Here is a 13,049-nt window from a genome sequence, read left to right on the forward strand (position 1 = left end):
GCGAGAATGGTTATTTGTGCTGTGTCACCTTTCGTAAGGTATGTCCAGATAGCCCAGTGGTCAAGCGGGCCGGACCAGTAATGCACCTCCTATTTTTCGGTGTAAGTTCAAGTCTGCTCGCGATCAACATTTTCTTGTTTACTTTTTATATCTTATTTTTGTTGTAATTTTTCGAGGTTTCACTTAGCCTTACCAAGTTAAAAAGACGTCTACACAAACAAGATCCGACATATGCGTGTGTGCAAAAAGGTACACCACCGGTAAAGAAAACGCTCAAGATCACTGATATCTGCCCCCCGTTGACCAAGATCCGGATGTGAATACAGAAAAGAGTGCTTGTGTTCAAGTATCAATATTTTATTAAAGTTGAATGAAAGAGAAGAAACAGGTGGCCTTTTTGCACAGAGCTTAACATAATTTGACACTGTATTGCAAAAACTGATAGTTGTCAGTGTAAAAATTGGAAAAATCATTGCCTGTGCAACTATGTAAATTGGTTGTTTGTAGCCTTATTCCGTCTTAACCTCAGGGTCATGTATTTTGTGAGACAATGCATTGGTCAACCCTATTTGTCTTGCGATTAAATTGTGTGTCTTAGATTGTTCTACAGCAGCCAGTTACTTGTTTGTTTGTTTTTTTCAATTGGGACTGTTTTAAAGTGAAAAGCCAGGTTAGTGTCTATATGAAACTTATAGTAAAAATAACTGTGGTCTTAAGCCATTTCGTTGGCAGAATTCCCGAGTATCTACAGGACGTGAAAAGTATATGCCCAAATGGGCTACATTGAATAAGATAGCTTTTACTTATTATTTCATAGACAACTTGGTCACTCGTTTTAATGGCATCATGGATCATACATTCGGGTTCTTTAAGTACACCAATGCACGTATAACGTGTTCTAAAAAGTACTAACATGTTAATATATGGTTTCAAATAACACGTAACGCTGTTTTTGTCTAAATTTCAGATAGTCAGTAAATGTTTTAAACTTAGCATATTTTCTATGCCACCACTTACTCTTTGGTTCGGTAGGTAAGCATGGCAGATATTGAAAATATCAACATTAAACCCGGTCCCCCACCCGGTGCATATTCACGCATTTGAAAAGTACATATGCAAGCGAATACTAACATAATGGAAACAAATATTGCAGCTCACAATGTTAAAGTATGTCACTATGGGAACCGCAGATGTTTTTGCTACGCGTATTTTTGAGTTCTACTCTTAGAGAAATAATTGTAAACGAATGCACCTGGGAAAGTATCACTTTTAATATGTATAACTTACTGTAATAAGTACTAGTATGTCATATGGTTTGGAATATCAGGTACACTGGCTATGGTTATTTTTTCAGATAGTCAGTAAATGTTTAATATCTAGCATTATTTTTTAACCACGACTAATGCTTCGCCTCAGTATGTTATCATGGCAGATATTAAAAAACAAGTATTGCGAGAATTGCATGTATGCATAAATCATACAATTATCTTTAAAGGTATGTGCTGCCAGTAAATGAAAATACAATAATAACACGCCATATAGCAGCTTATTGTAACTCATGCAATTCGTTTCAAAATGGTCTTGTCAAACTGATTAGTTATTACGTTATTTTTTTGCACTTCTAGTTAGCTTTATGCCAGAAACATAGAAAACGGACTGTTCTGAAACAGGAGTATGTTTTTAATATTGTCTATCGGAAACCTATTTCTATCCCTCTCTATACACATATTTTGTATATGCATTATTTCTGCTTTGCAGGCAAATGCATTGTTTTTTATCTCCCCGAGTAGGAAGACAACATATATATGGAGTCCACTTGCATACATAAGCCTCAGATACAAACAGCGTACATGGGACATACTTGTACCAGAGAGAGAAATCCATTTCCGTGATCACAGAATTTCATGCGTATTGCATGCGTTTTCCGGTCTCTATTAATAGCAACATGACTGAACCATTTAAAAATAGGGCTCAAAACACCACGTTTTTCTTGTTTACAAAATTAAAATACATTTGTTGAGAAAAAGCTTTTGGCAAAATCAAGGTGAAGCACCAACTAACACTTGCTGCAATTTGTGTCAGTGAAACCTCCAGTATATTCAAGAAAACGGTCAATTTCCGTTCATTTTATGACGTAATAAATGCTTCTTCCCCTTGCATTTGAAATCGTCCAGATCCTTTGTATATAAACAATAGAACAGCTTTGCGAGAATGGTTATTTGTGCTGTGTCACCTTTCGTAAGGTATGTCCAGATAGCCCAGTGGTCAAGCGGGCCGGACCAGTAATGCACCTCCTATTTTTCGGTGTAAGTTCAAGTCTGCTCGCGATCAACATTTTCTTGTTTACTTTTTATATCTTATTTTTGTTGTAATTTTTCGAGGTTTCACTTAGCCTTACCAAGTTAAAAAGACGTCTACACAAACAAGATCCGACATATGCGTGTGTGCAAAAAGGTACACCACCGGTAAAGAAAACGCTCAAGATCACTGATATCTGCCCCCCGTTGACCAAGATCCGGATGTGAATACAGAAAAGAGTGCTTGTGTTCAAGTATCAATATTTTATTAAAGTTGAATGAAAGAGAAGAAACAGGTGGCCTTTTTGCACAGAGCTTAACATAATTTGACACTGTATTGCAAAAACTGATAGTTGTCAGTGTAAAAATTGGAAAAATCATTGCCTGTGCAACTATGTAAATTGGTTGTTTGTAGCCTTATTCCGTCTTAACCTCAGGGTCATGTATTTTGTGAGACAATGCATTGGTCAACCCTATTTGTCTTGTGATTAAATTGTGTGTCTTAGATTGTTCTACAGCAGCCAGTTACTTGTTGTTGTTTTTTTTCAATTGGGACTGTTTTAAAGTGAAAAGCCAGGTTAGTGTCTATATGAAACTTATAGTAAAAATAACTGTGGTCTTAAGCCATTTCGTTGGCAGAATTCCCGAGTATCTACAGGACGTGAAAAGTATATGCCCAAATGGGCTACATTGAATAAGATAGCTTTTACTTATTATTTCATAGACAACTTGGTCACTCGTTTTAATGGCATCATGGATCATACATTCGGGTTCTTTAAGTACACCAATGCACGTATAACGTGTTCTAAAAAGTACTAACATGTTAATATATGGTTTCAAATAACACGAACGCTGTTTTTGTCTAAATTTCAGATAGTCAGTAAATGTTTTAAACTTAGCATATTTTCTATGCCACCACTTACTCTTTGGTTCGGTAGGTAAGCATGGCAGATATTGAAAATATCAACATTAAACCCGGTCCCCCACCCGGTGCATATTCACGCATTTGAAAAGTACATATGCAAGCGAATACTAACATAATGGAAACAAATATTGCAGCTCACAATGTTAAAGTATGTCACTATGGGAACCGCAGATGTTTTTGCTACGCGTATTTTTGAGTTCTACTCTTAGAGAAATAATTGTAAACGAATGCACCTGGGAAAGTATCACTTTTAATATGTATAACTTACTGTAATAAGTACTAGTATGTCATATGGTTTGGAATATCAGGTACACTGGCTATGGTTATTTTTTCAGATAGTCAGTAAATGTTTAATATCTAGCATTATTTTTTTAACCACGACTAATGCTTCGCCTCAGTATGTTATCATGGCAGATATTAAAAAACAAGTATTGCGAGAATTGCATGTATGCATAAATCATACAATTATCTTTAAAGGTATGTGCTGCCAGTAAATGAAAATACAATAATAACACGCCATATAGCAGCTTATTGTAACTCATGCAATTCGTTTCAAAATGGTCTTGTCAAACTGATTAGTTATTACGTTATTTTTTTGCACTTCTAGTTAGCTTTATGCCAGAAACATAGAAAACGGACTGTTCTGAAACAGGAGTATGTTTTTAATATTGTCTATCGGAAACCTATTTCTATCCCTCTCTATACACATATTTTGTATATGCATTATTTCTGCTTTGCAGGCAAATGCATTGTTTTTTATCTCCCCGAGTAGGAAGACAACATATATATGGAGTCCACTTGCATACATAAGCCTCAGATACAAACAGCGTACATGGGACATACTTGTACCAGAGAGAGAAATCCATTTCCGTGATCACAGAATTTCATGCGTATTGCATGCGTTTTCCGGTCTCTATTAATAGCAACATGACTGAACCATTTAAAAATAGGGCTCAAAACACCACGTTTTTCTTGTTTACAAAATTAAAATACATTTGTTGAGAAAAGGCTTTTGGCAAAATCAAGGTGAAGCACCAACTAACACTTGCTGCAATTTGTGTCAGTGAAACCTCCAGTATATTCAAGAAAACGGTCAATTTCCGTTCATTTTATGACGTAATAAATGCTTCTTCCCCTTGCATTTGAAATCGTCCAGATCCTTTGTATATAAACAATAGAACAGCTTTGCGAGAATGGTTATTTGTGCTGTGTCACCTTTCGTAAGGTATGTCCAGATAGCCCAGTGGTCAAGCGGGCCGGACCAGTAATGCACCTCCTATTTTTCGGTGTAAGTTCAAGTCTGCTCGCGATCAACATTTTCTTGTTTACTTTTTATATCTTATTTTTGTTGTAATTTTTCGAGGTTTCACTTAGCCTTACCAAGTTAAAAAGACGTCTACACAAACAAGATCCGACATATGCGTGTGTGCAAAAAGGTACACCACCGGTAAAGAAAACGCTCAAGATCACTGATATCTGCCCCCCGTTGACCAAGATCCGGATGTGAATACAGAAAAGAGTGCTTGTGTTCAAGTATCAATATTTTATTAAAGTTGAATGAAAGAGAAGAAACAGGTGGCCTTTTTGCACAGAGCTTAACATAATTTGACACTGTATTGCAAAAACTGATAGTTGTCAGTGTAAAAATTGGAAAAATCATTGCCTGTGCAACTATGTAAATTGGTTGTTTGTAGCCTTATTCCGTCTTAACCTCAGGGTCATGTATTTTGTGAGACAATGCATTGGTCAACCCTATTTGTCTTGTGATTAAATTGTGTGTCTTAGATTGTTCTACAGCAGCCAGTTACTTGTTGTTGTTTTTTTTCAATTGGGACTGTTTTAAAGTGAAAAGCCAGGTTAGTGTCTATATGAAACTTATAGTAAAAATAACTGTGGTCTTAAGCCATTTCGTTGGCAGAATTCCCGAGTATCTACAGGACGTGAAAAGTATATGCCCAAATGGGCTACATTGAATAAGATAGCTTTTACTTATTATTTCATAGACAACTTGGTCACTCGTTTTAATGGCATCATGGATCATACATTCGGGTTCTTTAAGTACACCAATGCACGTATAACGTGTTCTAAAGAGTACTAACATGTTAATATATGGTTTCAAATAACACGTACGCTGTTTTTGTCTAAATTTCAGATAGTCAGTAAATGTTTTAAACTTAGCATATTTTCTATGCCACCACTTACTCTTTGGTTCGGTAGGTAAGCATGGCAGATATTCAAAATATCAACATTCCGTCCCATGATTATTTCTTGAAAGCAGCTTGGGTGCCTTTGGAAGCAAGAAAAGATACAGTTGAATTTTAAATATTGCCACAAGACAAGGTTTCCATGGTGCTACATACGACGGTCTTCAACAAGGGATGTTATTGCGTGATGACAATAAAAAAGTAGTTTCATATGCGTTTTTTAACGTGTCATATATAATAGCGGACATCGCATTCTGAAATCCTCGGTCATTTTTTATAGAAAACAACCTCGGATATAAATAAATTTATTTAAATACGGTACATCTGTAGAAGTAGTTCTTATTTTTTTTAATTAAATCATTAATTAAATGTAGTGTTTTAGCTTGTAGTTATTGATCTAAGTTAAAATTGATTGCCAGTGAAGTGTATTATTGCAAACATAATTAAGATTCACAAGAGTTAAGTCATTAAGTTAAACTATTAAATTAATCTACGTGATCTTCTTGCAGCGGACTTAAACATACCGATTTCTGAGTATGTAAACCGTCCATGTACATCCGAGGATATTTTCGCTAAAAAAATAAAAAGCCAAGGAGCTCCCAATTCGGACATCGTTGTGGTGGGGCAGATGTAATACGTGACTGTGTTCATCGAATATGGCGCTGAATGGCGAACCAAATTGATATTAAACATTTACCCTTTGGGTAAACATTCAGCGAAATGGACATACTTTTGAAATGCTGACATTCTAAATGGCGACATGAGTGTCTAACAAGTAAGAACAACATCCTGAATGTCGACGCCTTTTTACATACTGAATATCGAACTTAATGCTTAATAACAAGCCAACCCAACATTCATCATTTCGCTTAAGAAAATGTGGGTGAAATGGTTAGCAATAAGAACATAATTTCATAATTTTCGCCCTACTTGTACGTCAATGTGTATTGACAGTCAACACTTGCGCCGCTGTAAGATGGACAGGAAACAAACAAAATGTTATAAAGCCACAAAAAAAGTTTATTTGGAGTTTCCCTAACCATATTTTAGGTGTGGGTAGGTGGGGGTTTTGTTGTCGTTTCTTAACGAAAATTCTGTGATGAAAAACGAATAAAAAACACCTGAGAACGTTAAAAAATCGCGTCGTGGGTATTTATGTGAGTCGGTCGAGTAACACCAAATTAACGACATTAATTGTGGTCGAAACTGTCCGTTACTATACGGGCTACTAAGTTTATTTGAATGTATAGATTTGCCCAGTAAAAGAGTATTCATTCGAGTTTAATCTAAGACGGATAATACTGGATGTTGAAAGCGAATTCTTATCCAAGAGTTGCGTCTCTTTTCTCAATCCCAAGCTCAACGCAGAGTGCACAAATAAGAATTTATTTGTATAGTCAAATAAAAACATTCTCTGTATAACACCAATTATTAACAAACATATTTATGTACATTGCACAAAGTGAATTAATATAGCACATTTAGAGTATTTGAAATAATAAATGCATAGTTAAACAACATTTGAGCAATCCTCGCTATTAGCGATCTTCAAATCTATGTACAGAACAAGTTTACTCTAAATTCAATTAATACAAGGCCACTTCCTTTTTATCCATTGGTTTACAATTTCGGCAAAGGCTTATCTTGCGATTATCGAAAAAGTGTAATCTACTGGTCTTCTGATTAAAAAGAGGTAACCAATATCACTCAAAGGAGGAAAAACGCAGCGCATTTTATATGAAACTTTCAAATTTGATAAATAAATAAGCGAGACATGTCGATTTTGTGGGCCAAGTGACTTTAGGAATAAAAAATTAAGATAAAGAAAAATTAATTAATTTGTCTGTCCATGTTTTCAGCTGTGGTCCCTTATTTCCGACTATAAACAAAACATATCTGCTTAGTATAAAGCAAGTAAATTCACATATCAGACCTACATATTATAAAGGTAAATAATGATTGATCTGCGAAAAACTAATGTCAGTACAGTTTTAAGTATTAAAACTTGTTCTTGATAATGAGTTCCGCTGAGTTTGAAATCTTTTATCAAATACATTTGTATATTGTACTAAATATTTTCAAACGTGCCACATGAGTCGATTTTTTAGCGCAATTAAAAGGTCACATCTTAATGCGGTTGACTCGCAAATGTTGAACTTTTTACGGGTCCAACATGAAATCAAATTAAGTTTAATCTATTCTAAACCCACAGGTCATGGTCACACATGTTTGTGGTCAGGATTGAGTCGCAGGTGCTTCTCAAGTTCCTTAGGGAACGAGAATGACGTCTGACAGGCCCCGCATAGGAAGGGCTTCACGTCCGCGTGCTTCGTTGTCCGGTGGTACTTAAGGTCGTCCCCACGGAAAAAGGATGAGGGGCACAGGTCGCAGGTGTACGGCTTTTCCCCTGTGTGGTAGCGCACGTGGCGCTCACGATTTGGGCGCGAGGTGAACGCCTTGCCGCAGTAGCTGCACAGGAAACGCCGATGCACCTTGACGCCGTGAGTGTCAAAAGTCTCAAACTCATCGAACGTTTCCTCGCACAGTTCGCACGTAAAAGGCGCCTTCGTGCTAAACAGTACTTCCGGAGTTACTACCTTTTCAAACCCAGGGTTCCGCACCTTTAGGTTAATTGTGGTTGGCGAGCTACGACTCAGTGAAGATGTTGAAAACTCAGTGTCCATGCCTAGAACGGACGATTTACTGTATGGCTTGATCGAATCACTGGTGTTATCATTATCAGTGGTATTGCTTTCATCGGACAGGTTAAATTTACTAATCTCTTGGAGGAAGTCGTTGTCATTGGGTTCATGTGTTTTGTCAGTTTCTCGACGAATCTTCAATTTCATGCCCTCTAAACTTGCCGACATCGTAGGGGTCTTCGATTTGGGAGATGTACGCGAGGACTTTGAAGTTGGACTTAAATTCAAACCCTCTAAACTTTCATCATCATTCTCCTTCTTTGGCGAAAGATCAAATACGGCCGGTTCCAACCCAAATTTGGCCTGGATCTTCTGTACTTGTTTCATAGTACTCTGGAACATTTTAAGGTGCGTAAGTGAGAGGGGCGCTGCTTGTCCTGGAATTATCTCCCCTGTCTGGCCATTATCTGGACTGGACTGAAATGATGGCGTCTCACTCGCGTCGTTGCTGTTTTCATTTTCGTAACCTCGAGCTCTTTTGGGTAACTGAATATGGCGACGCTCATGAGGGATGCCAGATTTTCTCTTGTTCGGAGTGGGAGACCTTTTCGTATCTTCCTTCTCAACAGGTGTCAACGCTCGGAAATCCGAGATGTTACTCAACACTGATGAACGGCTGTCATCTTCGTACAAATCTTTCATGACGTAGTTGTACGCGGACATTTCAGCGTCGTGGAAACGTCTTTTAGCAACGTCATTAGCCATTTCCTCTTCAAGACTGATGTCGGAGCCGCCTTGTTCGTGGCGGGAGGATATGTGGCGTTGGAGGTAAGTCTCTGAGCCAAACCCCTGCTGACACTCCGCGCACCAGTACTCACTGGACCCATTTGAGGTTCCTTCCGCTTCGTTGGAACCATCTTCGCGCTTATTTCCGTCTATAACATTGTTATTCTCTTCAACTGTTCCGTTGGTAAGATCCACAGCACGGCTTAGTAAGTTAACCGGGAAAGTTTGAAGGCGCATTTCGGTAAAATCGGTATCTGTCTCCAAGTTTGACCACTTCGGCAAGGTTTGTAATTCGTGTTTGTCTCGAGGCTCCATTTCACCCAGCAGGTCTGACTTTGGTATGTGTGTCAGCATGTGCTCCCGTAGATTAGACGGGTAACGGAACTGCTTTTGACAGACGCTGCACGTGTGTTGCCGGGACTGCACGTGAGTATGTTCGTGCCGTTGAAACTGCTCAAAACTAGGGAAGGTAAGATCGCAAAAACAACACTGGAATGAATGCACGAAGTCGTCTCCCTTGTGTTTCTTCAGATGCTCCGTGTAACCGAACGGGTCGGAATATGTGACGTCACAGTGAGTGCACATGTACTTTCTCAAAGAGCCGTGTGTGAGCATGTGCTTGTTGTACATAAGGGCGTTGGAGCCCACGAATGCACACAAAGAGCAGCGGTAGTCCTGGCCGTCCGCGTGCGACTCCCGGTGCTCCTTAAACTTCCACAAGTCTGTGAAACACTCACCGCAGTGCGAACACACGTGGAAAGAAGCCGTCCCGTGATCTTTCATCATGTGGCTCTTAACGCCGACGCGGTCTGCGTATCCAGTTTGACACGTGGCGCAGCGGTACGGCTTCTGGAATGAGTGACGTAACAGGTGACGCTTAAAATCGTCGTTACGGGAAAAACTCTCTGAGCATTTATGACATCGGTACGGTTTTACGCCGGTGTGAAGCCGAATGTGACGCTTCATGTTGTTGCGTGATGTAAACGTGGATAGACATATCAAGCAGGTAAAGTGACCATGTTCAGTAACATTGTGCGTTTCAAATGATCTCACTTCTTCAAGCGTCTGTCCACACTTCTTACACAAGATGTTCTTCGCGGTTGAAATTGTCATTTTTTCCAAATGCAACTTGTCATACTCGGAGGACCCGTTCAAACTTATGCCGTTACTGTTATGTTTATCAACTGTCGTCGTTGCCGTTGTCAACTTTGGTATTGACGTCAACTCTATAGTTGGTTCATCCTGGGTCTCTTCTGGCTCAGACTTTACTTTCAGTGTATCAAACAGTCGACTACTTATGGCACTGGTGGTGCCCATTGACGTCAACGCCACGGAATGTTTATGATTGTCATACATGGGCATAGACAAGCTGACAGACGAACTAGAAGAAGTGTTAAGGGAACGACTAGCGCACTCTTCAGGTAACGATATTTCACCGTTTGTCGTGTGTGACGTATCGTCTGAAACTTCTTTTTTGAATTGCTGACGTATCTTTACCACGTGCTCTACTCCGTTGTCTACGGTGACGCATATGACGCCCTCTATCTCCAGGCGTCGGTTGAACTTGACGGCGTCACGGCATAACGTCGATATCGTCTGCTCTAGGAATCGAGAAACGACGTCTCGTGATCGAGACATCATCATCGTCGAGGATGACATCAAGCGATGAGAATTTACCAATCCACCTGCAAAAGAAATGCGTAACATTAAACAGTCAAGTTTAATTTGAAAATGATCTCAGTATCTGTAAGGGCCTTTACATAGTAAGAAATCCATAGTGTAAATCATGTTTGCATTATATTGTCATTTGATCGTCTGAACGTGTTTACAGAAGTTAAAATATGAATAGCTCGTGATCAAAATGATAAAATTGAGCGATCGCTGTGCAGGACAGTCTGGGTCGCATACGGGGAAGATACAGAACAGGAAGAAATATTGCATTGTTATAAGTAGTGGTACTTGATATATGCATGATTTTTCTTTTCCTGATTTATCCAGAAGTAAAGGAAATGGGAGACCTTCACATGTACATGTGTAATTTAAGTGCAACTTGCATTAGCAAGGACGATAGGTTTACGTGTATTCCAAATATATTCTGACATGAAAGACTTGAAGAAGTTTTCCAAAACAATAGCATTGACATCCAGTACGTTTTTAACTGCTATGACATTATGCTTGTATGGTTGATGGCAATGACAATTTCTATGTTGGTAAGTGAAACGTATTCATATGAGAAAAACAACTTTTTACATATATAGACAGACAGACAGACAGACAGACAGACAGACAGACAGACAGACAGACAAGACAAGACAAGACAAGACAAGACAGACAAGACAAGACAGACAGACAGACAGACAGACAGACAGACAGACAGACAGACAGTTTATTTCGACTTGCACAATGTACATCGTCAATCGTCAACATCACATATGTTTATAATGATCAATGTCAACGGTGTATATATCCATCGATAAATTACTTCATATTAGCCAAGTCTGCAAACGAATAAGAAAAGCGTAAGTTCAACCTTTTCAGAAATGTACGTCCGCACTTAGAAAGGAAAAGGAAATATTCCTATTTACAACGAATAGATATTCTCACATTGAGTAAATCGTTCAGAAAGTCTGTGTTTGTTATAAGAATTGATATTCGATTTTTAATAAATTTCTACACTGACATGCAAATAGAAGAATACGTCTTCCCCTTTCCGATATTGAAAGTAGTGGTCTTTGAAATTGAAACTTTAGATTTCCCAACCTGACGCTGAGTAAGAGATTCGAGTAGGAGTTGAGTTTAAAACTTTAAAATTTTCACAAAACACCGACACAGAAACAGGGAAAAGCTGCCAAATTATCCCCGTGAAATTCAACACGCGTTTTAATTGTGTCGGGTTCTGGAATGCATTTATCAGGGTGGAAATCGCGGCCGATTCCCCAGCCCCGGACCTATGGGAAACAGCCAGGCCGGTCTCTGTAATGCCAAGTCCGTGACGGAATCTTATCTTGCTGTGCGCCAGACAGGGGGAACATTTAATTTTCCCACATTACAGTCTTCCTTTTAACTTTAAACTTTTCTCTTTTTTTCCAGAAAACCAGAACAGTGGTAAAATGTTGCATGATTAACTTGTTGGTTATGTTCTTTCCTCACATTTCTTTCGGTCACCCGGCCAGAGCTACGCTTCCACTTTTATGTTACTATATATCAAACGCAATCATTATTATATTGTTGCACCATACATGTTCTGTACGTTTGCTTTAATCAAAATATCAAGCATAGTATGAAATGTAAGACTTTTCAGTGAAATATGTGTAATTTAAATTAAAAGTGCAATTTTATGCAAAATAATTGTCTATAAAAGTGCTTATTTAACAGATCAGGTATTCATGTATAATTAGTGGTTGTTAATTTCGCACACTAAACATAATTAAAGCATACATCGAGTATAAAAACAAAACCATAAGTAGACAGAGCGATGCGTCTTATCATCCAGTAATCATCTATCATTGTTTCGAGCAAGCTCGACGCCAGAAAATTCAGCTAAGTTGTATAGGTTGTGATGTGAATACATTAATATCATATACATGAAGATTGTCACCGGCGATGACATTCAGTAATTCGCGTTGCCGACTGTTTTATTATATACTTAAGAGCGAAAATATACGCTGCTCGCTTCACTTATTTTAGTCCTGGTCGGATTACATCCCGAGGTTTAGGAAGTTAGCTATTGATAAACGTCCTGTTATTACAACCGACTTAAGCGTCCAGGATTTTAATGCATTGAGATCACAGTCCAAGTTAAGTTTCATATATGCGTTTCTGAACCTTGAAAAGGTTTATAACTTCAGCTTTTATAATATCTCTATACATGCCCCAGCGGTGGTATAGATCTGTCAACGTGAATAGCAAGTTGACACAACTCAGCTAGCTTATTAAAACAGGAAAATCTCCGAACAGGATCATAATACTAACAAAAATTAAATAACTTCTTATTATACAATAATATTAAACTACTATCGATAAAAGTAAGAAAATACGGTGAATCCTTACCTTAGCGATTAATACCAAGCAGTTTAACAAACAGGTGGTTTCCAAACTGAATTTCGGACTAGTTATGAAGTTTCCCGACCGTGTTGGTAGACACAATGTAAACTTAAACACCTCTCCAAAGGTTGAACGCTGTATACAGCGCTTT

The 13,049-nt window shown here is 38.3% G+C and overlaps 1 protein-coding gene across 1 annotated transcript; it reads right to left on the reverse strand.

The window, feature by feature from the left end:
- Positions 1-6,814: 6,814 nt before the first annotated feature.
- Positions 6,815-13,041, reverse strand: LOC128225640 (uncharacterized). The gene is made up of 2 exons (XM_052935542.1): positions 12,905-13,041; positions 6,815-10,539 (listed from the first exon to the last, which is right to left on the reverse strand). Exon 2 carries the CDS (start codon positions 10,511-10,513, stop codon positions 7,646-7,648), a length of 2,868 nt encoding a protein of 955 aa, XP_052791502.1. The 5' UTR covers positions 10,514-10,539; positions 12,905-13,041; the 3' UTR covers positions 6,815-7,645.
- Positions 13,042-13,049: the final 8 nt, after the last annotated feature.

The sequence above is a fragment of the Mya arenaria genome, chromosome 3 (genome assembly GCF_026914265.1).
Source record: "Mya arenaria isolate MELC-2E11 chromosome 3, ASM2691426v1".
Classification (NCBI taxonomy): domain Eukaryota; kingdom Metazoa; phylum Mollusca; class Bivalvia; order Myida; family Myidae; genus Mya; species Mya arenaria.